This window comes from Bombina bombina, chromosome 12 (assembly GCF_027579735.1).
Source record: "Bombina bombina isolate aBomBom1 chromosome 12, aBomBom1.pri, whole genome shotgun sequence".
Taxonomy (NCBI): Eukaryota; Metazoa; Chordata; class Amphibia; order Anura; family Bombinatoridae; genus Bombina; species Bombina bombina.
Window position 1 is genome coordinate 104718829 of NC_069510.1, and position 27795 is coordinate 104746623.

The 27795-nt window shown below is 39.3% G+C and overlaps 1 protein-coding gene across 1 annotated transcript; it reads left to right on the forward strand.

The window, feature by feature from the left end:
- Nucleotides 1–6701: 6701 nt before the first annotated feature.
- On the forward strand, nt 6702–7820 carry GPR173 (G protein-coupled receptor 173). Its single transcript, XM_053695706.1, has one exon. The coding sequence runs from the start codon at nt 6702–6704 to the stop codon at nt 7818–7820; it is 1119 nt and encodes a 372-aa protein (XP_053551681.1).
- Nucleotides 7821–27795: the final 19975 nt, after the last annotated feature.

The following is a 27795-nucleotide window of genomic DNA, read 5'->3' on the forward strand; positions in this document are numbered from 1 at the left end:
CAATTTTTCTTCGTTCTCTTGCTATCTTTATTTGAAAAAGAATGCATCTAAGCCTTTTTTTTTTAGTTTAGTACTCTGGACAGCACTTTTTTATTGGTGGATGAATTTATCCACCAATCAGCAAGGACAACCCAGGTTGTTCACTAAAAATGGGCCGGCATCTAAACTTACATTCTTGCATTTCAAATAAAGATACCAAGAGAATAAAGAAAATGTGATAATAGGAGTAAATTAGAAAGTTGCTTAAAATTGCATGCTCTATCTGAATAACATGCTGTACTGTAGTATGTACAGAAGCATATAGCACCTGTGTACAACATGCCGTACTGTAGTATGTACAGAAGCATATAGCACCTGTGTACAACATGACGTCCTGTGGTACGTACAGAAGCATATAGCACCTGTGTACAACATGCCGTACTGTAGTATGTACAGAAGCATATAGCACCTGTGTACAACATGACGTCCTGTGGTACGTACAGAAGCATATAGCACCTGTGTACAACATGCCGTACTGTAGTATGTACAGAAGCATATAGCACCTGTGTACAACATGCCGTACTGTAGTATGTACAGAAGCATATAGCACCTGTGTACAACATGACGTCCTGTGGTACGTACAGAAGCATATAGCACCTGTGTACAACATGCCGTACTGTAGTACGTACAGAAGCATATAGCACCTGTGTACAACATGCCGTACTGTAGTATGTACAGAAGCATATAGCACCTGTGTACAACATGCCGTACTGTAGTACGTACAGAAGCATATAGCACCTGTGTACAACATGCCGTACTGTAGTATGTACAGAAGCATATAGCACCTGTGTACAACATGCCGTACTGTGGTACGTACAGAAGCATATAGCACCTGTGTACAACATGCCGTACTGTAGTACGTACAGAAGCATATAGCACCTGTGTACAACATGCCGTACTGTAGTATGTACAGAAGCATATAGCACCTGTGTACAACATGCCGTACTGTAGTACGTACAAAAGCATATAGCACCTGTGTACAACATGCCGTACAGTAGTATGTACAGCACCTGTGTACAACATGCCGTACTGTAGTACATAAAGAAGCATATAGCACCTGTGAACAACATGCTGTACTGTAGTATGTACAGAAGCATATAGCACCTGTGTACAACATGCTGTACTGTAGTATATACATAAGCATATAGCACCTGTGTACAACATGCCGTACTGTAGTATGTACAGAAGCATATAGCACCTGTGTACAACATGCTGTACTGTAGTATGTACAGAAGCATATAGCACCTGTGTACAACATGCCGTACTGTAGTACGTACAGAAGCATATAGCACCTGTGTACAACATGCCGTACTGTAGTACATACAGAAGCATATAGCACCTGTGTACAACATGCTGTACTGTAGTACATACAGAAGCATATAGCACCTGTGTACAACATGCTGTACTGTAGTACATACAGAAGCATATAGCACCTGTGTACAACATGCCGTACTGTAGTATGTACAGAAGCATATAGCACCTGTGTACAACATGCCGTACTGTAGTAGGTACAGAAGCATACAGCACCTGTGTACAACATGCCGTACTGTAGTAGGTACAGAAGCATATAGCACCTGTGTACAACATGCCGTACTGTAGTACGTACAGAAGCATATAGCACCTGTGTACAACATGCTGTACTGTAGTATGTACAGAAGCATATAGCACATTTGTACAACATGCTGTACTGTAGTATGTACATAAGCATATAGCACCTGTGTACAACATGCCGTACTGTAGTATGTACAGAAGCATATAGCACCTGTGTACAACATGCCGTACAGTAGTATGTACAAAAGCATATAGCACCTGTGTACAACATGCCGTACTGTAGTACAGTGGCGGCTTGTGGGTTATTCAAATGGGGGTTCACGGACCAGTTATGTAAAATAGTTTATATATATATTAAAAAAAATTACGTACAAATTTATGAAGATTTAGGAAGATTAGATGCGGTACAATTATAAAGGCATTATATATCATTAAGGTTTGTTCTATATGGTCTTTGTAGAGACATAGTACATTTTTGTATGCAGAAGAAAAATTTCTGTGCAATGTTTGCTGTCCGTTAATACTTTTAGTGCCTGATGATATTTCTGTCTTTAAAGGTGTTTATTATGCTTTATTTTTATCTTGCACATAGAGTTGCATACTTGCATCCCTGTTTTGTACTGTCATATATATATATATTTACATTTACCAGGGATAAATACTCCAATGTAGACTATACATTTACACCATAAAGCTTTAGAGATAGATATATATGGAATAATCAGAAGTGGATTGGGATGAATACAAATTTTTCATAGCAGGCTGTAAGACTAAATAAGCTGGGTAAGTCTGCATCATTGCTGCTATGTCAGCAGTTAAGAGGTTAACACAGCCCTCCAGCTTAGTTGAAGCACACAGACTGCTAAAAAAAAAGTTTTTACGAACAATCACTGCAGTAAAGAGTATGTCACCTTTTTTTGTAGCTCCTAAGGGATAACAGCTCTTGTTTGCATTCCTTCAAACCGTCCAAGCAGGAAGTTATATACAACGGCACTGACAGCTAATTTGCCTTTTGCAGCTTTGAAGCTGACAGCTTTCTCTAAGTTATAAAATGAATTGCCCGTGACACTCAGCGCTACTGTAGCACACAGACACACACTGCTCAGTAAGACTCACAAGGGAGTCCCTAACTGCCATGGTAGCTAAAAAAAAAACCCCATTCATCCTTAGCATGCCATGCACTCAGGTGCGGAGTGTGCCTGAGAGGGTAGGGCAGGAGCGTCGCAGCTAACACAAAAAAGGAAGCATTAAAAAAAGTGCTCCCCCTGCTGCCCGCCCATAGCAATGAGCCAAATCGCACACTGAAGATTGTGCGATTAGGAAAGGTATAGGCTCAGTTATGGGTGGAGCAGCAGGCACATAGAAAAAATCTGCTAAGGGCTAAGGCAGGCTATACCTCTCTTACCGCACGTGCGGTAGAGAGGTATAGAGATATATAAAAGGGATTTATTTTTAATTTTATTAAACTGTGCAGTAGACAGGAACATTTTTTGGCTAAATAAATATAATTTTTTCCAATAGGGGGGCTATTGGAAAAATTATATTTATTCAGCCAAAAAAATTATAATTTTCTTTCTTTTTTCTCCAGGGGGGCACGTGCGGTTGTGCACATATTGAGGAGCCTCCACTGCTGTAGTATGTACAGAAGCATATAGCACCTGTGTACAACATGCCGTACTGTAGTATGTACAGAAGCATATAGCACCTGTGTACAAAGCTTCTTAACCTGTGCACTGAAGGAAAACTATCTACAGATAGATAGATAGACAGACAGATATATAGACGCATCTACCCTTTGCTCTTATATGCATATCTATACCCATTATTGTTTGTTGTAAGCTCTTTCGATGGCAGAGAAGGAAGCAACACATTGCAATACATTGTAACCCACTTTTGCATACAAAGGAGCTTATCAATTAAATGTTAGTCTAAATCCTTCATACTCTTCCAAATCACAAACTCTCCGGGAGAGAGCTCTGTAATCGTTCTGTATCAGTGCTATACTCACTGTACCTGCTGTATAGCTCTAAATGTTTTATCAACATGTATTAAAGGGACATGAAAGTCAAAATTAAACTTAAATGATTCATTTTATTTCTATAATCAAACTGATTTTGTTCACTTGGTATCCTTAGTTGAAAAACATACCTAGGTAGGCTCAGGATCAGTGCTAATCAAGCACGGATAAGTGTATTATAATGGGAATACAACGTGAATGTGACAGGGGTATATATTAAAAATATGTTTACTAATTAATATTATGACACCATACAAACTGCATTCATACTTGGCATAATCTACTGGGAAGGTCTCCCTTAAAACGTATATTTAAAAAAACAATGGTTAAAAGATCAGGGTATTTTGTGCATTAATTTAAAAAGGAAGAGATTCAATGTCCAAAGTAAAACAATTCACTTTAATTGAAGTCACTGAAAAAAGCGATATGGAATCCGTCTAAAGGACTGTTTAATCTTAGCACACATATTGTGGGAGTGCTACTGAAGTGACCAAAACAATTACAAGACAACAAAAAGTATCAGTGCACATCCAACCACTTAAGTCCACTCTTTCATGGCATATTTGTATATGCTTCTGTCTGTCAAATATACTTACATAGCTTCTAATAAGATTGGGATCAAAATCTAGCAATAATATTGGCTTATATTTGAGCTGCAAAAACAAATATACTTCTATCTGCTAAATATACTTACATAGTTCAAATAAAATTGGGATTAACATCTTGCAATGATATTGACTTATATTTATGCTGCAAAAAATTGCCTGTTAAATATGCCTTTAAATTTAAATAAAAACTTCTGTCTTCTAAATATACTTACATAGTTCAAATAAGATTGGGATCTTGACTTATATTGAGTTATATTTATGCTGCAAAAAATTGCCTGTTTAAATTTAAATAAAATAGGGATCTTAGTCACACAATATGATCATATTCTGCTAAGCCAGTCACCACTTACAAGGTCATGAAAGAGTGGACTTAAGTGGTTGGATGTGCACTGATACATTTTGTTGTCTTTTAATTGTTTTGGTCACTTCGGTAGCACTCCCACAATATGTGTGCTAAGATTAAACAGTCCTTTTGTGGTGTGCTTAATCAAAAAAACCCTTTGTTGTATCCTTGAAATACTTGTATTTGAAATTTTGCCGGTCTTGGTTTGCCACTAATAGCGCTACAAGGTTGCACTCTGTGGCGGCCATTTAATCTCTGACCTTACGTGAAGTCTGAGCCAGTCACGTGCACACTGCTCAGCTCTGAACCACCGCTGCAATACCAAAATCCCTTTAGATGCGCGGATACCCGCCGAGGAGAACTTCAAACGAGGTACAAAGGAACCATCGTTGAAAGATATCACCCTCTAGACGCGGAATAACCCGGGGATGCACACAGAGGTAACACTGTGGGACTAAGGTAAACCACCTCAACTTATTTCTAGCCTTATACCAGCCACACTTTAGAAGGATTTCATAGTGCTTTTTTCAGTGACTTCACTTAAAGGGAATTGTTTTACTTTGGACATTCAATCTCTTCCTTTTTAAATTTATGCACAAAATACCCCGATCTTTTAACCTTGTTTTGTTAAATATACTTTTTAAGGGAGACGTCCCAGTAGATTATGCCAAGTATGAATGCAGTTTGTATGGTGTCATAATATTAATTAGTAAACATATTTTTTTTTATATATATACCACTGTCACATTCCATTTGTATTCCCATTATAATACACTAATCCCTGCTTGATTAGCACTGCCTCTACTTTTTATGGATTAGAATATTTGTTATATCTAGAGAGGATTAACAGAGTTGCAGCAGGATTTCTTTACTCTTAAGGCGCTCTATTCCTTTTTTCTCTACCTCAGGAGTAGTAATGCACTACTGGGAGCTAGCCTCTTGTCATTGGCTCAGCAGATGCTTTCAGCTAGCTACCAGTAGTGCATTGCTTCTCTGGAGCTGACTTCAAAGGGACAGTCTAGTCAAAAAATAAACTTTTATGATTCAGATAGGGCATGTAATTTTAAACAACTTTCCAATTTACTTTTATCATCAATTTTGCTTTGTTCTCTTGGCATTCTTAGTTGAAATCTGAACCTAGGTAGGATCATATGCTAATTTCTTAGCCCTTAAAGGCCGCCTCTTATCTGAATGCATTTTTACATTTTTTTCACAACTAGAGGGCGTACGTTCATGTGTGCCATATAGATAACATTGTGCTTACGCTTATGGAGTTACCTAGGAGTCAGCACTGATTGGCTAAAATGTAAGTCTGTCAAAAGAACTGAAATAAGGAGACAGTCTGCAGAGGCTTAGACACAGGGTAATCACAGAGGTAAAAAGTATATTAGTATAACCGTGCTTGTTATGCAAAACTGGTGTATGGGTAATAAAGGGATTATCTATCTTTTTAAACAATACAAATTCTACTGTAGACTGTCCCTTTAACGATCTGTTTAACCACTTGCACGGTTATCTGTAAATTTGCTTTTGCTCAATTGGTTTCCTTTGTTGAAAAACATACATAGGTAGGCTCAGGAGCAGCAATGCACTACTGGACACTAGCTGGTGATTAGTGGCTACACACATATGCCTCTTGTCATTGTCTCATCGGATGTGATCAGCTAGCTCCCAGGACTGCATTGCTGCTCTGGAGCTGACAAGGAGGATAAAAACATAATTATATAGAAGCAACCTAATAAAATGCTCTAACACATCTGAGCATTTTCTATTTGCACTTTTATGTTCGTGAACTATTTAAGACAAGAGATGCATCATATTTTCTATCTTCAGTTTACTGTTATATTGTTTTATATAAATACAATTTATCAACTGGAACTAACAATCTTTCTTTTTTCCTTCTTTTGTCCGCCCCATTTTTACATCACTTCATGACCACAGTTTATTCTCTTTATGTCCCCGTAATTGTCTCCACCTCTTTATCTTCACTCCCTCCCTTTTCCATTCCCTTCTGTCTAACTACTACTCCCAAGTCATTGACCAACCCATCCCCTCCCAGCAACCTCCCATTGGCCTTGAACATGGAGAAGCACCGAGTGAGAAGGGGTCACTGACCAAGGGCTAGTTGGAGCCGGCCTCCAACATGGCTAATGGCAGCGAGTCAGAGGAGCTGTCTGGCTCTCTAGCCCAGTCGACAGCTATCTCTACTCACCTCAAGCTGGTACTACTGGGGTTTATCATTTGTGCCAGCTTAGCAGGCAACCTACTGGTTTCCCTGCTGGTGCTGAAAGACCGCTCCTTGCACAAGGCCCCATACTACTTCTTGCTGGATCTTTGCCTTGCTGATGCCATCCGATCATCGGCCTGCTTTCCATTTGTCCTGCTTTCCATCCGCAATGGCTCAGCTTGGGCTTACAGTCTGCTGAGTTGTAAAGTAGTAGCATTTATGGCAGTTCTCTTCTGCTTCCATGCCTCATTCATGCTCTTCTGCATTAGTGTCACCCGCTACATGGCCATCGCCCACCATCGATTCTATTCCAAGAGGATGACTCTCTGGACGTGCATTGCAGTTATCTGCATGGTATGGACTCTTTCAGTTGCCATGGCCTTTCCACCAGTCTTTGATGTGGGCACTTACAAGTTTATCCGTGAAGAGGACCAGTGCATTTTTGAGCATCGTTACTTCAAGGCCAATGATACACTAGGATTTATGCTCATGTTGGCGGTGCTCATTGTTGCTACACATATTGTTTATGCCAAACTACTCCTCTTTGAGTACCGCCATCGCAAAATGAAGCCAGTGCAGATGGTGCCGGCCATCAGTCAAAACTGGACATTCCATGGCCCAGGGGCTACAGGTCAAGCAGCGGCCAACTGGATTGCTGGATTTGGTAGGGGACCAATGCCACCCACTTTGCTGGGAATTCGTCAGAACACCCATACAGCCAACAGGCGCCTTTTGGGTATGGATGAGTTTAAAAGTGAGAAGAGGTTGGGGCGGATGTTTTATGGAATCACCCTCAGTTTTTTGGTGCTTTGGTCACCGTACATTGTGGCCTGCTACTGGAGGGTATTTGTCAAAACCTGCAGCATTCCCCATCGCTACTTGTCCACTGCAGTGTGGATGACATTCACTCAGGCCGGGGTTAACCCTATCATGTGTTTCCTTCTCAATAAAGATCTGAAGAGCTGCCTACAGCTCCACATCCCGTGTTGGAGGACGAAAGCCTTGCTACCGAGAGAGCCTTACTGCGTGATGTAAGAGGGAAGTTCTGTACTCCCAACCATACCCTAACCTCAGTGATTGGAAAACATGGATTAAAAACAGAGGGGTGATAAGGTTTGGGAAGAAATGGTCATTTTGATCATTTTCCCATGTAGAAGATAAGCAAAACAAAAGACTTTAGAGTTCTTTTTCTTAATTTTTTTCTAGAACAAAGTGTATTTGTGATGCCAACGAAAGGTGGACATTGGGAAGGGAGGGACGTGTGAGGATTTCTGGGATGTTTTTTCTATTTCATCTACAATGCATAAAGGGAAAAGGGTGATGGAAGGGTGGTGGGTGGAGATTAAGGGAATGCAAAGTGTGTTGGGTGGGTGGGTATGGGGAGGCTAATGGGGATTTATGTATTTGTTTATGAACTTATTTATTGACATGGTTATAATGCCATCATGTGTATTAGTGTCTTGATTGATATGACTATTAGGGAATTCCTCCAATATTACTCATCCAATTTGAGATGTGACCACTAAGAGAAAACAAAAAATGAAATTGGTATTCATACAGTACTGAAACTAAGGATTATTTAATATACTAGTTATCTAATTTTAGAAAACATTATGAACAATTTCCCACGTAGATTTAGGGAAATGCTGGTTCCTCAGATATAGCTGATAAAAATGTAATCATACTTGGTGCCCTAGATGTCATATATATAGTGCTGTGGAGACATGAAGCTTATAATTGACCTTCAGAGGAACACCCTGAGTAACAGTTATGGCACAAAAAACTTAAAAGGACATTAAATATCTCTTGCTTTTGTGTGAAACTTGTGCATTGTCCCATGCTACATGAAGCAAGTTCTGAAGCCTACAAATGCTGCAAATCTAACAGTTGGTTTAGGCCATTTGCAACATTTTGCTTTTTGGTCTTTCTAGGGGGGTGTAGGACAAAACACAATTTTTACACAAAAGTAAGAGGGGATTAATGTCCTTTTAATTCAAGAAAATAGTACAGTATTATCAAGGGTAAACTTGGCGAGATACTATCACAATGTATTAAGAGCCTTTGCCATAACCAGCGCTTTACATATATTAACACTAAAGGGACACCCTAAGAGCATTTTTTAAAGAAACATAAAATTCACAACTGAAATGCACAACTGCATTTTGGTTTTGAATATAAGCATTTTAAAATACACGTGTATTAGCAAATATGCTTGTAGAGAAGGTAATGTTTCATTGGTAGCTTTGTGTTCCCAGAGCATATGTACATATGCCCTGTCTATCTGTATTCAAACATTACACCTGCTCAGACAGCATCTATTGTGTTGGTGTTTACACAATCTGCATCATTGCTGATGAATACATGTCACTAGGGATGTGCACATTTTTTGGAGTTCAAATGCAAATATTTGTGGGTTGCAGTTTTACAATAATAGATCCAGTGCCGAAAATATTCTGCATTTGTTATAGAAAAAGTACATTACATACCACTGCTGGCTCTCTGAGCAGGGGTAGTCTTGAAGTGATTGGTGAATACAGGTATACCTCCCTTTACAGCGGTTCACTAATACAGAGCTTTGTGGAGCGGAAGTCCAACCTCCAATGATTTTGAAACAGTGCTGTACTCATTGTGAGATTGCAAGAAAAGTGACTGGCACCATTTTGTTATACTTAGTTTACTCTGGTTACAGCATTACAGTGCAATCTATGGCTCAGTGTTGTAGTCTACAGCAATTGTCACTGTTTTACAGGTACAGTTTATATTGAATACTGTGCTGTGCTAGTGTTAAACAATACTTGGCACTATTGTACCTCTAATATATGTTAGTTCAAACATGTTTTCAAGTTTTTAAACACACTGGCAAGTGTTTTTCACTTTACAGCCGAGCTCCGGTCCCTAATCCGCTGTATGAGTGAGGTATACCTGTATCATTAACAGCTCTCACTGAAATAGTTATAACTTTTTCAAGAATTTATTAAAAAAAACATAATTTATGTAAGAACTTACCTGATAAATTCACTACTTTCATATTGGCAAGAGTCTATGAGCTAGTGACATATGGGATATACAATCCTACCAGGAGGGGCAAAGTTTCCCAAACCTCAAAATGCCTATAAATACACCCCTCACCACACCCACAATTCAGTTTAACGAATAGCCAAGCAGTGGGGTGATAAAGAAAGGAGTAGAAAGCATCAACAAAGGAAATTTGGAAATAATTGTGCTTTATACAAAAAATCATAACCACCATAAAAAGGGTGGGCCTCATGGACTCTTGCCAATATGAAAGAAATGAATTTATCAGGTAAGTTCTTACATAAATTATGTTTTCTTTCATGTAATTGGCAAGAGTCCATGAGCTAGTGACATATGGGATATAAATACCCAAGATGTGGAGTCTTCCACTCAAGAGTCACTAGAGAGGGAGGGAATAAAATAAAAACAGCCATATTCCGCTGAAAAAATAATCCACAACCCAAAAAAATAAGTTTATTTCACTTTTGAAAGAAAAAACTTAAATCAAAAGCAGAAGAATCAAACTGAAACAGCTGCCTGAAGAACTTTTCTACCAAAAACTGCTTCCGAAGAAGCAAACACATCAAAATGGTAGAATTTAGTAAATGTATGCAAAGAGGACCAAGTTGCTGCTTTGCAAATCTGATCAACTGAAGCTTCATTCTTAAAAGCCCAAGAAGTGGAGACTGATCTAGTAGAATGAGCTGTAATTCTCTGAGGCGGGGCCTGACCCGACTCCAAATAAGCTTGATGAATCAAAAGTTTCAACCAAGAAGCCAAGGAAATAGCAGAAGCTTTCTGACCTTTCCTAGGACCAGAAAATAAAACAAATAGACTGGAAGTCTTCCTGAAATTTTTAGTAGCTTCCACATAATATTTCAAAGCTCTTACCACATCCAAAGAATGTAAGGATCTCTCCAAAGAATTCTTAGGATTAGGACATAAAGAAGGGACAACAATTTCTCTACTAATGTTGTTAGAATTCACAACCTTAGGAAAAAATTGAAAAGAAGTCCGCAAAACTGCCTTATCCTGATGAAAAATCAGAAAAGGGGACTCACAAGAAAGAGCAGATAGCTCAGAAACTCTTCTAGCAGAAGAGATAGCCAAAAGGAACAACACTTTCCAAGAAAGTAGTTTAATGTCCAAAGAATGCATAGGTTCAAATGGAGGAGCCTGTAAAGCCCTCAGAACCAAATTAAGACTCCAAGGAGGAGAAATTGACTTAATGACAGGCTTAATACGAACTAAAGTCTGTACAAAACAGTGTATATCAGGAAGTATAGCAATCTTTCTGTGAAATAAAACAGAAAGAGCAGAGATTTGTCCTTTCAAGGAACTTGCAGACAAACCCTTATCCAAACCATCCTGAAGAAACTGCAAAATTCTAGGAATTCTAAAAGAATGCCAGGAGAATTTATGAGAACACCATGAAATGTAAGTCTTCCAAACTCTATAATAAATCTTTCTAGAGACAGATTTACGAGCTTGTAACATAGTATTAATCACTGAATCAGAGAAACCTCTATGACTTAGAACTAAGCGTTCAATTTCCATATCTTCAAATTTAATGATTTGAGATCCTGATGGAAAAACGGATCTTGAGATAGTAGGTCCGGCCGTAACGGAAGTGGCCAAGGCGGGCAACTGGACATCCGAACCAGATCCGCATACCAAAACCTGTGTGGCCATGCTGGAGCCACCAGCAACACAAAAGACTGTTCCATGATGATTTTGGAGATCACTCTTGGAAGGAGAACTAGAGGCGGGAAGATGTAAGCAGGTTGATAACACCAAGGAAGTGTCAGCGCATCTACTGCTTCCGCCTGAACATCCCTGGACCTGGACAGGTATCTGGGAAGTTTCTTGTTTAGATGAGAGGCCATGAGATCTATCTCTGGAAGCCCCCACATCTGAACAATCTGAGAAAACACATCTGGATGGAGAGACCACTCCCCTGGATGTAAAGTCTGGCGGTTGAGATAATCCGCCTCCCAATAGTCTACACCTGGGATATGCACCGCAGAGATTAGACAGGAGCTGGATTCCGCCCAAACAAGTATCCGAGATACTTCTTTCATAGCTTGGGGACTGTGAGTCCCACCCTGATGATTGACATAAGCCACAGTTGTGATATTGTCTGTCTGAAAACAAATGAACGGTTCTCTCTTTAGTAGAGGCCAGAACTGAAGAGCCCTGAGAATTGCACGGAGTTCTAAAATATTTATTGGTAATCTCGCCTCTTGAGATTTCCAAACTCCTTGTGCTGTCAGAGACCCCCAAACAGCTCCCCAACCTGAAAGACTTGCATCTGTTGTGATCACAGTCCAGGTTGGGCAAACAAAAGAAGCCCCTTGAACCAAACAATGGTGATCTATCCACCATGTCAGAGAGTGTCGTACATTGGGATTCAAGGATATTAATTGTGATATCTTTGTATAATCCCTGCACCATTGATTCAGCATACAAAGCTGTAGAGGTCTCATGTGAAAACGAGCAAAGGGGATCGCGTCCGATGCTGCACTTTCATGCACATAGCCACTGAAGGGAATGACAGACTGAAGGAGCCGACATGCTGCAACCAATTTTAAACGTCTCTTGTCTGTTAGAGACAGAGTCATGGACACTGAATCTATCTGGAAGCCTAAAAAAGTGACCCTTGTCTGAGGAATCAAGAAACTTTTTGGTAAATTGATCCTCCAACCATGTTTCCAAAGAAACAACACTAGTTGATTCGTGTGAGATTCTGCAGTATGTAAAGACTGAGCTAGTACCAAGATATCGTCCAAATAAGGAAACACCACAATACCCTGTTCTCTGATTACAGATAATAGGGCACCCAGAACCTTTGAAAATATTCTTGGAGCTGTTGCTAGGCCAAATGGAAGAGCAACAAATTGGTAATGCTTTTCTAGAAAAGAGAATCTCAGAAACTGATAGTGTTCTGGATGAATCGGAATATGAAGGTATGCATCCTGCAAGTCTATTGTGGACATATAATGTCCTTGCTGAACAAAAGGCAGAATAGTCCTTATAGTCACCATCTTGAAAGTTGGTACTCTTACATAACGATTCAACATTTTCAGATCCAGAACTGGTCTGAACAAATTTTCTTTCTTTGGTACAATGAATAGGTTTGAATAAAACCCCAAACCGTGTTCCTGAGGAGGAACTGGCATGATTACCCCTGAAGACTCCAGGTCTGAAACACACTTCAGAAAAGCCTGAGCTTTTACTGGATTTACAGGAATGTGTGAGAGAAAAAATCTTCTCACAGGAGGTCTTACTTTGAATCCTATTCGATACCCTTGAGAGACAATGCTCTGAATCCAATGATTTTGGACAGATTTTATCCAAAAATCCTTGAAAAACCTTAATCTGCCCCCTACCAGCTGAGCTGGAATGAGGGCCGCACCTTCATGCGGACTTAGGGGCAGACTTTGGTTTCCTAAATGGCTTGGATTTATTCCAATTTGAGGAAGGCTTCCAACTGGAAGCAGATTCCTTGGGAGGAGGATTGAGTTTTTGTTCCTTGTTCTGACGAAAGGAACGAAAGCCTTAGATTTACCCTTAGGTTTTTTATCCTGAGGCAAAAAAACTTCTTTTCCTCCAGTGATAGTTGAAATAATAGAATCCAACTGAGAACCAAATAAATTATTACCTTGGAAAGAAAGAGATAGTAATCTAGATTTAGATGTCATATCAGCATTCCAAGATTCAAGCCACAAAGCTCTTCTGGCTAATACAGCTAAAGACATGGATCTAACATCAATTTTGATAATATCAAAAATAGCATCACAAATAAAATGATTAGCATGTTGCAGTAAGCGAACAATGCTAGATATGTCAGAATCCAATTCATGTTGCGCTAAATTTTCCAACCAGAAAGTTGATGCAGCCGCAACATCACCCAAAGAAATAGCAGGTCTGAGAAGATGACCTGAATATAAATAGGCCTTCCTTAGATAAGATTCAAGTTTCCTATCTAAAGGATCCTTAAAGGAAGTGCTATCTTCCATAGGAATAGTGGTACGTTTAGCAAGAGTAGAAATAGCCCCATCAACTTTGGGGATCTTTTCCCAAAACTCTATAGATTTTGCTGGTAAAGGATACAATCTCTTAAACCTTGAAGAAGGAATAAAGGAAGTACCTGGCTTATTCCATTCCCTAGAAATCATATCAGAAATAGCCTCAGGAATGGGAAAAACACCTGGGGAAACCACAGGAGGTTTAAAAACAGCATTTAAACGTTTATTAGACTGAACGTCAATAGGACTGGTTACCTCAATATCCAAAGTAATTAACACTTCTTTTAATAAAGAACACATATACTCTATTTTAAATAAATAAGTAGATTTGTCAGTGTCAATATCTGAGGAAGGATCTTCTGTTTCAGATAGATCCTCATCAGAAGATCATGAATTATTGTGTTGTTGGTCATTTGAAATTTCATCAGCTAAATGAGAAGTTTTAAAAGACCTTTTACGTTTATTAGAAGGTGGAAATGCAGACAAAGCCTTCATAATAGAATCAGAAACAAATTCTTTAAAATTTACAGGTATATCATGCACATTAGAAGTTGAAGGAACTGCAACTGGCAATGTACTATTACTGATAGAAACACTATCTGCATGTAAAAGTTTATCATGACAACAATTACAAATGACATTCGGTGGAATAATTTCTACAATTTTACAACAAATGCACTTAGCTTTGGTAGAACCGATGTCAGGCAGCAATGTTCCAGCAGAAACTTCAGAGACAGGATCGGATTGGGACATCTTGCTCAAATGTAAGAGAAAAAACAACATATAAAGCAAAATTATCTATTTCCTTAAATGAAAGTTTCAGGAATGGGAAAAAATGCAAAAGCATAGGCCTCTTGATAGAGAAGAAAGCAGGAGGCAAATATCAATGGGGTATTGAAATAATGAAAAAAATTTGGCGCCAAGTATGACGCACAACGTAACGTAAACTTTTTTGGCGCCAAAAATGACCGGAAATGACACACTTGCGTCACTAATGACGCCGGCGTGTGAAAGGTCTCTGCGTCACGTATGACGCCGGAAATGACAAAGCTGCGTCATAAACGTATTTGTTTGCGCCAAAAAAGTTTGCGCCAAAAATGACGCAATAAAGTCTAACATTTGACGCACCCGCTGGCCTAACACCCGCAATTGCAAAAAGTAGTCAAATTGAAAAAAGACTAAACCCCAGGTAAGAAATACATTTCTTAAAAGTGTTTACATTCCCAATATATGAAACTGACAGTCTGCAGAAGGAAATACATGAACCTGACTCATGGCAAATATAAGTACATTACATATATTTAGAACTTTATATAATTGCATAAAGTGCCAAACCATAGCTGAGAGTGTCTTAAGTAATAAAAACATACTTACCAAAAGACACCCATCCACATATAGCAGATAGCCAAACCAGTACTAAAACAGTTATTAGTAGAGGTAATGGTAAATTGAGAGTATATCGTCGATCTGAAAAGGGAGGTAGGAGATGAATCTCTACGACCAATAACAGAGAACCTATGAAATAGACCCCCGTTAGGGAAATCATCGAATTCAAATAAGTGATACTCCCTTCACGTCCCTCTGACATTCGCTGTACTCTGAGAGGAATCGGGCTTCAACAATGCTGAGAAGCGCATATCAACGTAGAAATCTTAGCACAAACTTACTTCACCACCTCCATAGGAGGCAAAGTTTGTAAAACTGAATTGTGGGTGTGGTGAGGGGTGTATTTATAGGCATTTTGAGGTTTGGGAAACTTTGCCCCTCCTGGTAGGATTGTATATCCCATATGTCACTAGCTCATGGACTCTTGCCAATTACATGAAAGAAAATAGTATTTTTGCTAATATGTGTGCATTGTAAAAAAGCTTTTATTCAAAACCAAAATGCAATCATGTATATTTCAATTTTGAGTTACAGTATATGTCCCTTTAATTTAACAAGTTGAATTAAGTGCAGAAAGAAAAGGGCGATTATACAGCTGACACTGTTAATACAAAATATCTATCCAAACTCATATTTTTGTGTGTATATATATATATATATATATATATATATATATATATGTATATATATATATATATATATATATATATATATATATATATATATATATACACACACACAGTATATATACAGTATGTCTCAAAACTCCTATTATGTATAGTTCATACAATAATGACGTATGGGTGTATAATTGAGGATTTATTTAACAATATAAACAATATTCGTTTTATTAGCATAAAATATAAAATATCATATAGGGACGTCTGCCTTAAATCAGCAAGCTATTTTACAAAATCAAATGTCCAAATAAGAGTATTGGACACAACAACACAATTTAAATAAAATGCTAAAATACGTTTTAAAAATGTATAAAACACGTAAAAGCCACAGAGTCCAGTTTCAAAACCACCTTTTTCACTTTGGCCAAAATTTGTCTGTATATGTCTATAAAAACCTTGTATCCCAGCAGCCTAGAGTAGAAAATTACTGCTCAGCGAAGTGTATATATACACATAATCCTGGAGTCACACTTGTATAATTTCAACAAGCGAGTGCCGTATCAGCTGTTTACAACCTTTGAGGACAAAAACCGTATTACCTTTGTTTGGTGGGTTTGAAGTGAAAATATGTCACAAACTTGACAAAAGGCTTTTGAAATCACACTGGCACCCCACAGTCCTTCGTCTTCGACACGTTTCACCCGTTTATAGGGCTATATGAAGATCTTGATAAAGCCCTATAAACGGGCGAAACGTGTCAAAGGCAAAGGGTTGGGGGGTGCCAGTGTAATTTCAAAAGCCTTTTGTCAAGTTAAACCCACCAAACAAGAAAAACGGATTTGCACCAATCAGAAGGAACGTATAGGTCATGTGACCAGCCATACCTCCAATCACGCACATCATTGCACAGGAACAGAGGTGCAGGTAACCTCTACTCTAATTAAGAGTCAAGCAGAGAGGAAACTCCTGGTTTCTGTTTGGCAAGGTAAAAAGGATATCGTGATGCAGAAAAGATAATACAGTTTTTGTCCTCAAAGGTTGCAAACAGCCGATATGACACTCGCTTGTAGAAATTATACAGGATTGTGTGTATATATACAAACTTCGCTGAGCAGCAATATTCTACTTTAGGCTGCTTGGATACAAAGTTTCTATAGACATATACAAGCAAATTTTAGCCAAAGTGAAAAAGGTGGTTTTGAAACTGGACTCTGTGGCTTTTAAGTGTTTTATACATATATATATATATATATATATATATATATATATATATATATATACACACACATATACATACACACAAAATACGAGTTTGGAGACATATATATATATATATATATATATATATATATATATATATATATATATATATATATATATATATATACACACTATTATCCTTTAATTTAACAACCAACTATAACAAGAAGGTATTACTGGAGATAAATGAATGTTTGAAAACATAAAAAAGCAAAAAAAAGTAATGTCTGTAAAAACTTACAGCAGGATCACTCCCTGTTCACAAGGGAATAAAGAAAGTACATCCAGTGAGATCTGGAATAATTACACCAATTAGTAATTAAATTAGCAACAAGTGACAATGCTGCCAGAACAGGAGGCAAAGTGTGGTCATAAATTTATATCAATGTAAACTTTATTCATTCTCTACAAATCATGTACCTTATTATGGAATCAGAATCATCACAGAGCATTGGTTGTCCAACTTTTTTATATGAGGGCCACTTTTGAATTTATATTTCGAGGGAACAAATTTTATAAACTGTATTACTCTTAAAGAAATAACATGCTAATATATACAAATGTATAACAAGGTAACGTATAATAGAACTACCCCCTCCAAAAAAGAAAAAAAATTGATGTCACCCAAATCTGGCTGCTCTAGGCACAGTTCAAATTGGCAAAACTATGCAGCTGACTATGATACAGGAGTTTTATTATTTTTAGTTTCTTTCATGTCCCTTCACTTCTATATAAATATATAATGCAGGTGTATCTTTTTTATTTTTTTGAAGGTGGAAATACTGGTTACTAAATACTTCCCATGTTAAACCACAGAAAGTACTCAGAAAACATAGGGCCAGATAAAAACACGCTGGACACAATACGGCCCTCCTGGCTTCAGGTTGGACGAGTATATTTCATCTAGTTTTTAGAGAATGATTTATTGTGTGTGGGTGAAACAAATAACATGCCCCTCCTCTTAAACCTCCGAGATGTCAACAAGAACTGTCACTTTAAGAAGAGGTAGGTGAATATAAAACGCTAATTATGTAACATCTGCCCCTTTTAACTACACTGCACTGTGTGTGGCTATCATAGGTCACTGAGGACGATGCATAAATAACCAGTTCTTAGGTCAGCTCTCTGCCTCATTATTAACCTACATGGGCAGTTTCCCCCTTAGTGATCTGCAGATTAGTGATAACACTTTTGTTAAAAACAAAAAGCTGCTGTTGGCGACTTCTCAGATTGCACCATATTACACACAGCTGACTGAGGAAGGGTCATAACCAGTAGGGCAGAGGTCAACAAATCTGTTTAAAATGTAGGAGCCAGAAACAATATATAGGAGCTAAACAGTGGTATTTGTATATAGATATTTGGAGAATAACCCCAAATTTTAGGAGCCAGTGGTAAAATTCTAGGAGCTCCCAGGGTCCTAAGTTTGTCAAGCCCTGCAGTAGGATATTCATGTATAAGCCTTGTAGACACAGGCCTAAGGTGGCAGACGTGAAGGACAAACAGTCAATCAGGAATGAGCTTTATTTTCTCGTTTTCCTCTGTGGTGACCAACTCATGCTGTGGGTAGGGTTGCCACCTGTCCCTTAAAATACAGAACACTTATGTTCATGTTCCTCCCTGCTCACCCTGCAGCATGTGTAACTCATAAGTGTCCAGGAACACATGGCTGAGGTGGCAACCCTAGCTGTGGGTGTGCAAGGACAGGGCATTAGTGAATAATAGAGACAGAAGAGGAGAAGTAGAAAAAGCCATTGGGCAGAAAATTAACATTGCCCTAAATGACTGGTTTTCAAACCTGTTCTCAGGCCTCCCTAACAGGCCAGACTTTGTGGATATCCGAACTAGAGCACATGTGAAATAATCAGCTGATTAGTAAACATTGTTATTTTACCTGCTCTCACCCAAGGTAAACCTGAAAATCTGTCCTGCTGGGGAGGCCTGAAGACCTAAATAAATTCCTGGTAATTTACAGTTTATGCGCTGTATCAGTATTTCTCTCCCTTTTTATGTTTTAAATTATTTTATTGAGGTTTAGAGAAAAGAAGAAAAAGGCATACAGATTTCAAAATCAAAACAGATAAAGGTTACAGTACAGTATTATGTTACAGTACGCAATACACATTACATGCCTTACAATTTTTAAGCCCCACAATAGATATAAGGGGTCACTAACGGACCTCAGGGTAAGTCAAATAGCCACAAAGGGGGCTTCCTAAGATATAAGAGACCACTTATGGATCTCGTCAAAGAAACCTGTTTTATATTAGAACGTTTGTTTATAACTTCAACCAGGAATAAATGATAACACTGTAAACAGAAAACCAACAATAAGTAACAGTAGGCTCTCCCTTTTTAAAGCAAGTATCCCTACAGGCCTGCATTGCTGCTCTAAATACCCCCAAATGCAACATATAAATATTATAAGGATAAACTAAATAGGCAATAGGGAAAACTCCAGAATGTGAGAAATTGTTATTAGATATCCAGTTTTACTGAATGCAAATGCAGAAAATCTTTATAAATTACAGCGACAAATAATTATGAAGAAATCAGCGTATAGAGAAACAAACACAACACACATATAGTTCATTAATATTGTCACTTACATTAGAAAAAAAAGAATGGGGGAAGAAATACTCGTGTTGCACATTTCTGCATCTAATCTGACCACACACACAGCTTAGCGTCATTTCATTGTGGCATACCTGGGTATAAAACCCTTTACCTTGCACATTTCCTAGTGATATTTCACTGTGGCTCAATATATAGCACATGTCTCTGTGATAAACACTTTTACCTGGCAAATTCCCTTTGACAAACTTTATTTGTGCATTTATTAACAACAATCCTTAAATGTTAATAACCGGAAAGATTCTGAGGATTTCCCTACCCAAGGAAGGGTGAGTCGGCCACAGTAATTGGGCAGCTGACTGACCATCCAGACAACGAAATTCAATTCAGCCTGTTAGGTGTGCTTGAGGGTAGAACTGAGAAACACTAATTTCTGTGATATATTGAATATTCACCTGTATATGCAGGAATAAAGCATTAAATTTATGATCCTAGCTTCCCAGATCAGCAGACCCCAGTGTGCTAGAAGGTAATCATGGCTCTGGGTGTGCAATACTGGGCACACACACGGTACCCTAACAGACCTATTAAAGGTGGATATCACTGAAAACTGGTAGCAGTGATCAGCTTAAAAATGCCAGGATGACCACAGTTCACTCCTTTTTATGCCCTGCACCTTTTAAAGAGTGAGCCACTCACGTCAACTTGTCATAATTTTCCTTATAAAAATATTGTACTAAAAAAAAAAAAAAGTTCTATCAGGAAGTGCCAATCAACATTATCAGGAAGTACTTATAAGCCAATGATAATAAGCAGGAAACACCTATCAGCCAACGAGCATTAACAGGAAGTGCACAACTTAAATTTAAAGGGACAGTCTGGACAAAATTAAACTTTCATGATTCAGATAGGGCATGCAATTTTAAACAGCTTTCCAATTTTCTTTTATCATCTAATTTGCTTTGTTCTCTTATTCTTTGTTGAAACTAAACCTAGGTTGGCTCATATGCTAATGTCTAAGCCATTGAAGCCGCCTCTTAGTGCATTTTAACAGTTTTTTAGCCCTAGGCAGCGCTAATTCATGTGTGCATATAGAGAACATTGTGCTTACTTCCGTGGAGTTACGTATGAGTCAGCACTAATCGGCTAAAATGCAAGTCTATCAAAGAACTGAAATAAGGGGCAGTTTGCAGAGGCTTAGATACAAGGTAATCACAGAGGTAAAAAATATATTAATATAACTGTTGGTTATGCAAAACTGGGGAATGGGCAATAAAGGGATTATCTTTCTTTTTAAACAACAACATTCTGGAGTAGACTGTCCCTTTAAGCTACTTCTACATCACTATTTTTCAGGCAAAATAAATAAAATGTTTAGATGATGCTTTTTTCATATGGATACCAGTGAATATTAAAGGGACACAGTACTCAAAATGGAACATCAGCTATTAATCGTGTTATTTTTTAACATGAAAAAGGTTAATTAAGAGTTGTTTAAAATGAAAGTGAAACTCACAGGAAGTACCTGCTTGTGCGCACCTGAGTCCAGGGACTCCACTGCTCAGTGGCTGACAGGGACAACCCCCACATAAAAAAGTTGGTTCATTCAGCAAAGGAACAAAGCACTGCAAACAATTTTAAACATTCCTTTAGAAGGAAAAAAAACGAAATTTACGCTTACCTGACAAATTTATTTCTTGACATGGTGAGTCCACGGATCATCATCAATTACTGTTGGGAATATCACACCAGCAGGAGGAGGCAAAGAGCACCCCAGCAAAGTTGTTAAGTATCACTTCCCTTCCCTTCCCACAATCCCCCAGTCATTCGATCAAAGGGAAAGGAGAGAAAGGAAGTAACACAAGGTGCAGAGGTGCCTGAGGTTTATATAAAAACAAACTGTCTGAATACAGGGAGGGCTGTGGACTCACCGTGTCAAGAAATAAATAAATCAGGTAAGCATAAATTTTGTTTTCTTTCTAATGACACGATTAGTGCACGGATCATATCTAATTACTATTGGGAATCAATACCCAAGCCAGAGGACACAGATGATACGGGAGGGACAAGACAGGAACCTAAATAGAAGGCACCACTGCTTGAAGAACCTTTCTCCCAAAAGAAGCCTCAGCCGAGGCAAAAGTATCGAATTTATAGAATTTGGAAAAAGTGTGCAAAGATGACCAAGTTGCAGCCTTGCAAATCTGTTTCACAGAAGCTTCATTTTTGAAGGCTCAGGAAGAAGAAACAGCTCTTGTGTAATGAGCTGTGATTTTCTCAAGAGGTTGCTGTCCAGCAGTCTCATATGCCAAGCGAATAACGCTCTTCAGCCAAAAGGAAAGTGAAGTAGCCGTAGCTTTCTGACCCTTGCGTTTCCCAGAAAGGCAAACAAACAATGCAGAAGACTGACGAAAGTCCTTAGTTGCCTGCAAATAAAATTTTAGCGCTTGCACAACATCCAGATTATGCAACAAGCGTTCTTTGTGAGAAGAAGGATTAGGACACAAAGAAGGTACAACGATTTCCTGATTAATATTGTTTGGGCAGGAAACCAAACTTGGTACGCAGAACCACCTTATCAGAGTGAAATATAAGATAAGGGGAATCACACTGTAAAGCAGAGAGTTCAGAAACTCTCCATTCAGAGGAAATAGCAACAAGAAAAAAAACTTTCCAAAATAGCATCTTAATATCTAAAGAATGCATAGGCTCAAACGGAGCCTGTTGTAAAACTTTAAGAACAAGGTTAAGACTCTATGGATGAGTAACAGGTTTAAACACAGGCTGAATTCTAACCAAGGCCTGACAAAACGATTGCACGTCTGGCACATCCGCCAAGCGCTTATGTAACAAAATAGACAATGCCGAAATCTGACCCTTTAGATTACATGCCAAAAAACCCTTCTCCAGACCATCCTGAAGAAAGGACAAAATCCTATGAATCCTTACTCTACTCCTTTGGATTCACACCAATACAAATATTTACGCCAGATCTTATGGTAAATCCTGCAAGTCACAGGCTTACGAGCCTGAATCAAGGTCTCAATGACCGACTCTGAAAATCCACGCTTAGATAAAACTAAGCGTTCAATCTCCAAGCAGTCAGCTTCAGAGAAACGAGATTTGGATGAAGGAAGGGACCCTAAAGTAGAAGGTCCTTCTGCAGAGGCAGTCTCCAAGGTGGAAAGGATGACATTTCCACTAGGTCTGCATACTAAATCCTGCGAGGCCACGTTGGGGCTATGAGAATTAAAGACGCCCTCTCCTGCTTGATTCGAGCAATGACTCTTAGAAGGAGAGTGAACAGAGGAAACAGGTATGCTAGACTGAAGTTCCAAGGAACTGCCAGAGCATTGATCAGAAATGCCTGCAGATCTCTTGACCTCGAGCGGTATCTCGGAAGATTGGCATTCTGCAGAGAAGCCATGAGATCCAATTCCGGCTGCCCCCACTTGAGAGTCAAGCTGGAAAACATATCCAAATGAAGTTCCCACTCCCCGGGATGAAAAGTCTGTCTGCTAAGAAAATCAGATTCCCAATTGTCCACTCCTGGGATGTGGATCGCAGAAAGACAGCAGTTGTGGGTCTCCGCACACTGAATAATTCGGGCCACCTCTGTCATGGCCAAGGAACTCCGAGTTCCTCCCTGGTGGTTGATGTAAGCCACCAAAGTTATGTTGTCCGACTGGAATCTGATAAACCGGGCTAAGGCTAACTGAGGCCAGGCCAGAAGAGCATTGAAGATTGCTCTCAGCTCCAAGATGTTTATGGGCAGGACTGACTCCTCCTGGGTCCATAAGCCCTGAGCCTTCAACGAGCCCCATACTGCTCCCCAACCTAGAAGGCTGGCATCCGTGGTCACAATCAACCAGGAGGGTCTGCGGAAGCAAGTACCCTAGGAGAGATGATCCTGAGAAAGCCACAACGGAAGAGTCTATTGACGCCTGATCTAAATCTACACGCGGAGACAGGTCCGTATAGTCTCCGTTCCATTGTCTGAGCATGCATAACTGCAGAGGTCTGAGATGGAACCGAGCAAACGGAATGATGTCCATGGAAGCCACCATCAGACCGATTACCTCCATACATTGAGCCACTGACGGCCGTGGAGAGGACTGAAGGGCAAGACAGGAGTCGAAAATCTTTCTTTTTCTGACCTCCGTCAGAAAAATCTTCATTAACAGGGAGTCTATTATGGTCCCCAAAAATACGACCCTTGTAGCTGGAACCAGATAACTTTTTTCCCCGATTCACCTTCCATCCGTGGGAATGAAGAAAAGACAACAAGATCTCCGTATGAGATTCTGCTTGTTGAAAAGATTGCGTCTGAACCAGAATGTCGTCCAGATAAGGTGCCACTGCAATGCCCCGAGATTGAAGCACAGCTAAAAGAGCCCCCAGAACCTTTGAAAAAATTCTGGGAGCTGTGGCAAGGCCACATGGAAGGGCCACAAACTGGAGGTGATTGTCCAAAAAGGCGAATCTCAGAAACTTGTGATGGTCCCTGTGAATGGGAACATGAAGTTATGCATCCTTTAGGTCTATGGTTGTCATGAACTGAACCTCTTGTACCAAGGGAAGAATGGAGCGTATAGTCTCCATCTTAAAAGATAGCACTCTGAGAAACTTGTTTAAACATTTTAGATCTAGGATTGGTCGGAAAGTTCCCTCCTTTTTGGGAACTACGAACAGATTTGAGTAAAATCCCAGACCCCTTTCCTGAAAGGGAACTGGAACTATTACCCCGAGGGCGGCAAGGTCCTTGACACAATGTAAGAACGCCTCTCTTTTTATCTGGTCTACAGAGAATCTGGAGAGGAGAAACCTGCCTCTGGGAGGAAAAAATGTGAAGTCTATTTTGTATCCCTGAGAGACAATGTCCACCACCCAGGGATCCAGTAATCTCTTATCCAAGCCTGGGAAAAAAAGAGAGAGTCTGCCCCCTACAAGATCCGCTCCTGGAATGTGGACCAAACCCTTCATGCTGACTTGGAATCAGCTGAAGGCTTTTTAGATTGCTTTCCATTATTCCAGGACTGGATGGGCTTCCAGGAAGGCTTGGCTTGATCTTGCTTGGAGGAAGGGGAGGAAGACTTGCCTTTAAAGTTACGAAAGGAACGAAAATTACTCTGACGTCCATTCTGCTTATTCTTTTTATTTTGAGGAAGAAAAGAACCCTTCCCTCCAGTAATATCTGAAAAAAATTCCGCCAAACCATGTCCAAACAAGGCCTTACCTTTGTAAGAAATAGCCATGAGCTTAGATTTAGATGAAACATCCGCAGACCAGGACTTCAACCACAAGGCCCTGCGGGCTAGGAACGCAAAACTATAAATTTTGGCTCCCAGTTTAATAACCTGTAAGGAAGCATCTGTAATGAAGGAATTGGCTAACTTGAGAGCCTTAATCCTGTCCTGGATCTTATCAAGAGGGGTATCCATCTGAAGAGATTCAGACAACGCATCAAACCAGTAAGCTGCAGTGCTGGTAACAGTGGTGATACACACCGCAGGTTGCCATTGTAGACCCTGGTGGACATACATCTTTTTTTAGTAAAGCCTCCAATTTTTTATCCATTAGATCTTTAAAAGAACTAACCTCTATTGGAATAGTAGTCCTCTTGGCCAAAGTGAAGATCGCTCCTATCTTAGAAACCGTCTGCCACAACTCCTTAATAGAATCCGCTATAGGAAACATCTTCTTAAAATAGGAGATGGAGAAAATGGAATACCAGGTCTTTCCCATTCTCGAGCAATAATCTCCGTAGCACGGTCAGGAACCGGAAAAACCTCCACTGCAGAGGGAACATCAAAGTATTTGTTCAATTTACTAGACATTTTAGGATTGACTACGATAGTTGTGTCGGAGTCGTCTAAAGTAGCCAAAACCTCCTTAAGTAATAAGCAAAGGTGTTCTAGCTTAAATCTACAGGATACCACTTCAGCATCAGAAGAAGGAATTACACTGCGAGTCTGAGATTTCCCCCTCAGATGCTACCAACATGTCTTCTTCCTCAGGCTTATGGGATAGCCAGAACATGATCAGAAACCTTACTGTTTACTTAAAAAAAAAATTACGCCTTCCCCACAACATGGGGAAAGCTGACAAGGCCTCAGATACCGCAAGGGATACCTGGGAAGCAATGTTTTGTAGAGAAAATCCTACAGGATTGAAAGAGGAAACACAGGGCACTGTAAGTTGGGACGCTTGAGGAGAAAGCTGCCAGGTGACATCTGAACAGCATTTGCCTGGGATAATGGTGGCTCATGGTGAAATATTTTATCTCTATAACTTAAAAGTTCTCTCAATGCATGAGGAACAAAAATGAACTGGGGGATCCAACTGAGCTTCAAAACATAACTGACAAGCAGCAACTTTGCCTGGGATAATGGTTTGAAAAGCCTCTTGATCCATCTTATGTCATAAATAAGGATAAAGTGTAAAAATTATTTATTTGAAAATAAAAAATAAATGTGTACTGTGTCTTTAAATAGAAATGTGTGTTAGCGCAACAAACCAAATAGACCTCAGGCTACCTATACACCTCAGTAGCTTTACTGAGGTGCCTACCTGTCCTGCAGCTCATTTTCAAATACAGAGCAGTTACAGAGCCCTAACTGCCGAACAAAAACGGCTTACAACAGTAATCTCCATGACCAAAAGTTAAAGGGACAGTCTACACCAACATTTTTCTTATTTAAAAAGATAGATAATCCCTTTATTACCCATTCCCCGTTTTTGCATAACCAACACAGTTATATTAATATACTTTTTACCTCTGTGATTACCTTGTATCTAAGCCTCTGTAGACAGTCTCCTTATCTAAGTGCCTTTGACAGACATGCAGTGTAGTCAATCAGTGAAGACTCCTAAATAATTTCACGGGAGTGAGCACAATGTTATCTATATGACACACATGAACTAACATTGTCTAACTGTGAAAAACTTTCAAAATGCTGTGAGCTAAGAGGCGGTTTTCAATGGTTTAGAAATCAGTTTGAGCCTAGCTAGGTTTAGCTTTTCAAAAATACCCCCAAAGGAACAAAGCAAATTTGATGATAAAAGTAAATTGGAAAGTTGTTTAAAATTGCATACCCTATCTGAATCATGAAAGTTTAGTTTTGACTTTACTGTCCCTTTAAAGTATAAAAACTACTATAACACGCTGAGCCACCATAAATCCCCTCACAGTCTCAATGCCCAAACTGCCTAAAAGAAACCCCAAAAATGAAGGTTTAATAAAGTCCCATATTAAATAAGACAGCTTTTAGCTGTAACAAGTGCCAGCAATCTCCTTGCAAAAGAAAATTAAAATGGCACTTACCTGAAAGTGCTGTCCGGCAGCAGGACAGCTCACCTGGTTTGAGAGGGTGCAGCACCTCACATGGACCTGTGAAGAGAGAAATCTGAGTAAACCTACTCAGGTTTTCTAGTTAGGGCAGCAGATTCTTAAGAAAACACAGTGACTATTGTACCTCACAAGTTCTCAAGTGCTCAAAAGCCACCACTACCCTACTGAAGAGACTGTGGACTAGGCTAGACCCCAGAAAAGAACAGAGTAAGCTTACTCTGCTAAAAAAAAAAAAAAAAAAAAAAAATCTTGAAGAAAACTTCTCATCAGACACCTAAACTTCAACTCCTCCTTGCACTACAGGCAAAGAGAATGACTGGGGAATTGTGGGTAGGGGAGTGATATTTAACAGCTTTGCTGTGGTGCTCTTTGCCTCCTCCTGCTGGCCAGGAGGAGGCAACAGTAATTGATGATGATTAGTGGACTCCCCGTGTCATTATAAAGAAACATAAATTATGCTTACCTGATAATTTCATTTCCATCGTGGGGAGGAGAGTCCACTGCTTCATTAATCACTTGTGGGAAATAAGAACCTGGCCACCAGAAGGCGGGAAAGACACCCCAGCCAAAGGCTTAAATACCTTCCCCACTTCCCTCATCCCCCAGTCATTTTGCCAAGGGAACAAGGAACAGTAGGAGAAATATCAGGGTATAAATGGTGCCAGAAGAACAAAAATAAATTTAGGTCCGGCCACTGGAGAACGGGCGGGTGCAGTGGACTTTCCAACCCCATGATGGAAATTAAATCATCAGGTAAGCATAATTTATGTTTTCCA

Coding starts and splice junctions, on each gene's coding strand:
- GPR173 (XM_053695706.1), top strand. CDS start 6,702: ATGGCTAATGGCAGCGAGTCAGAGGAGCTGTCTGGCTCTCTAGCCCAG.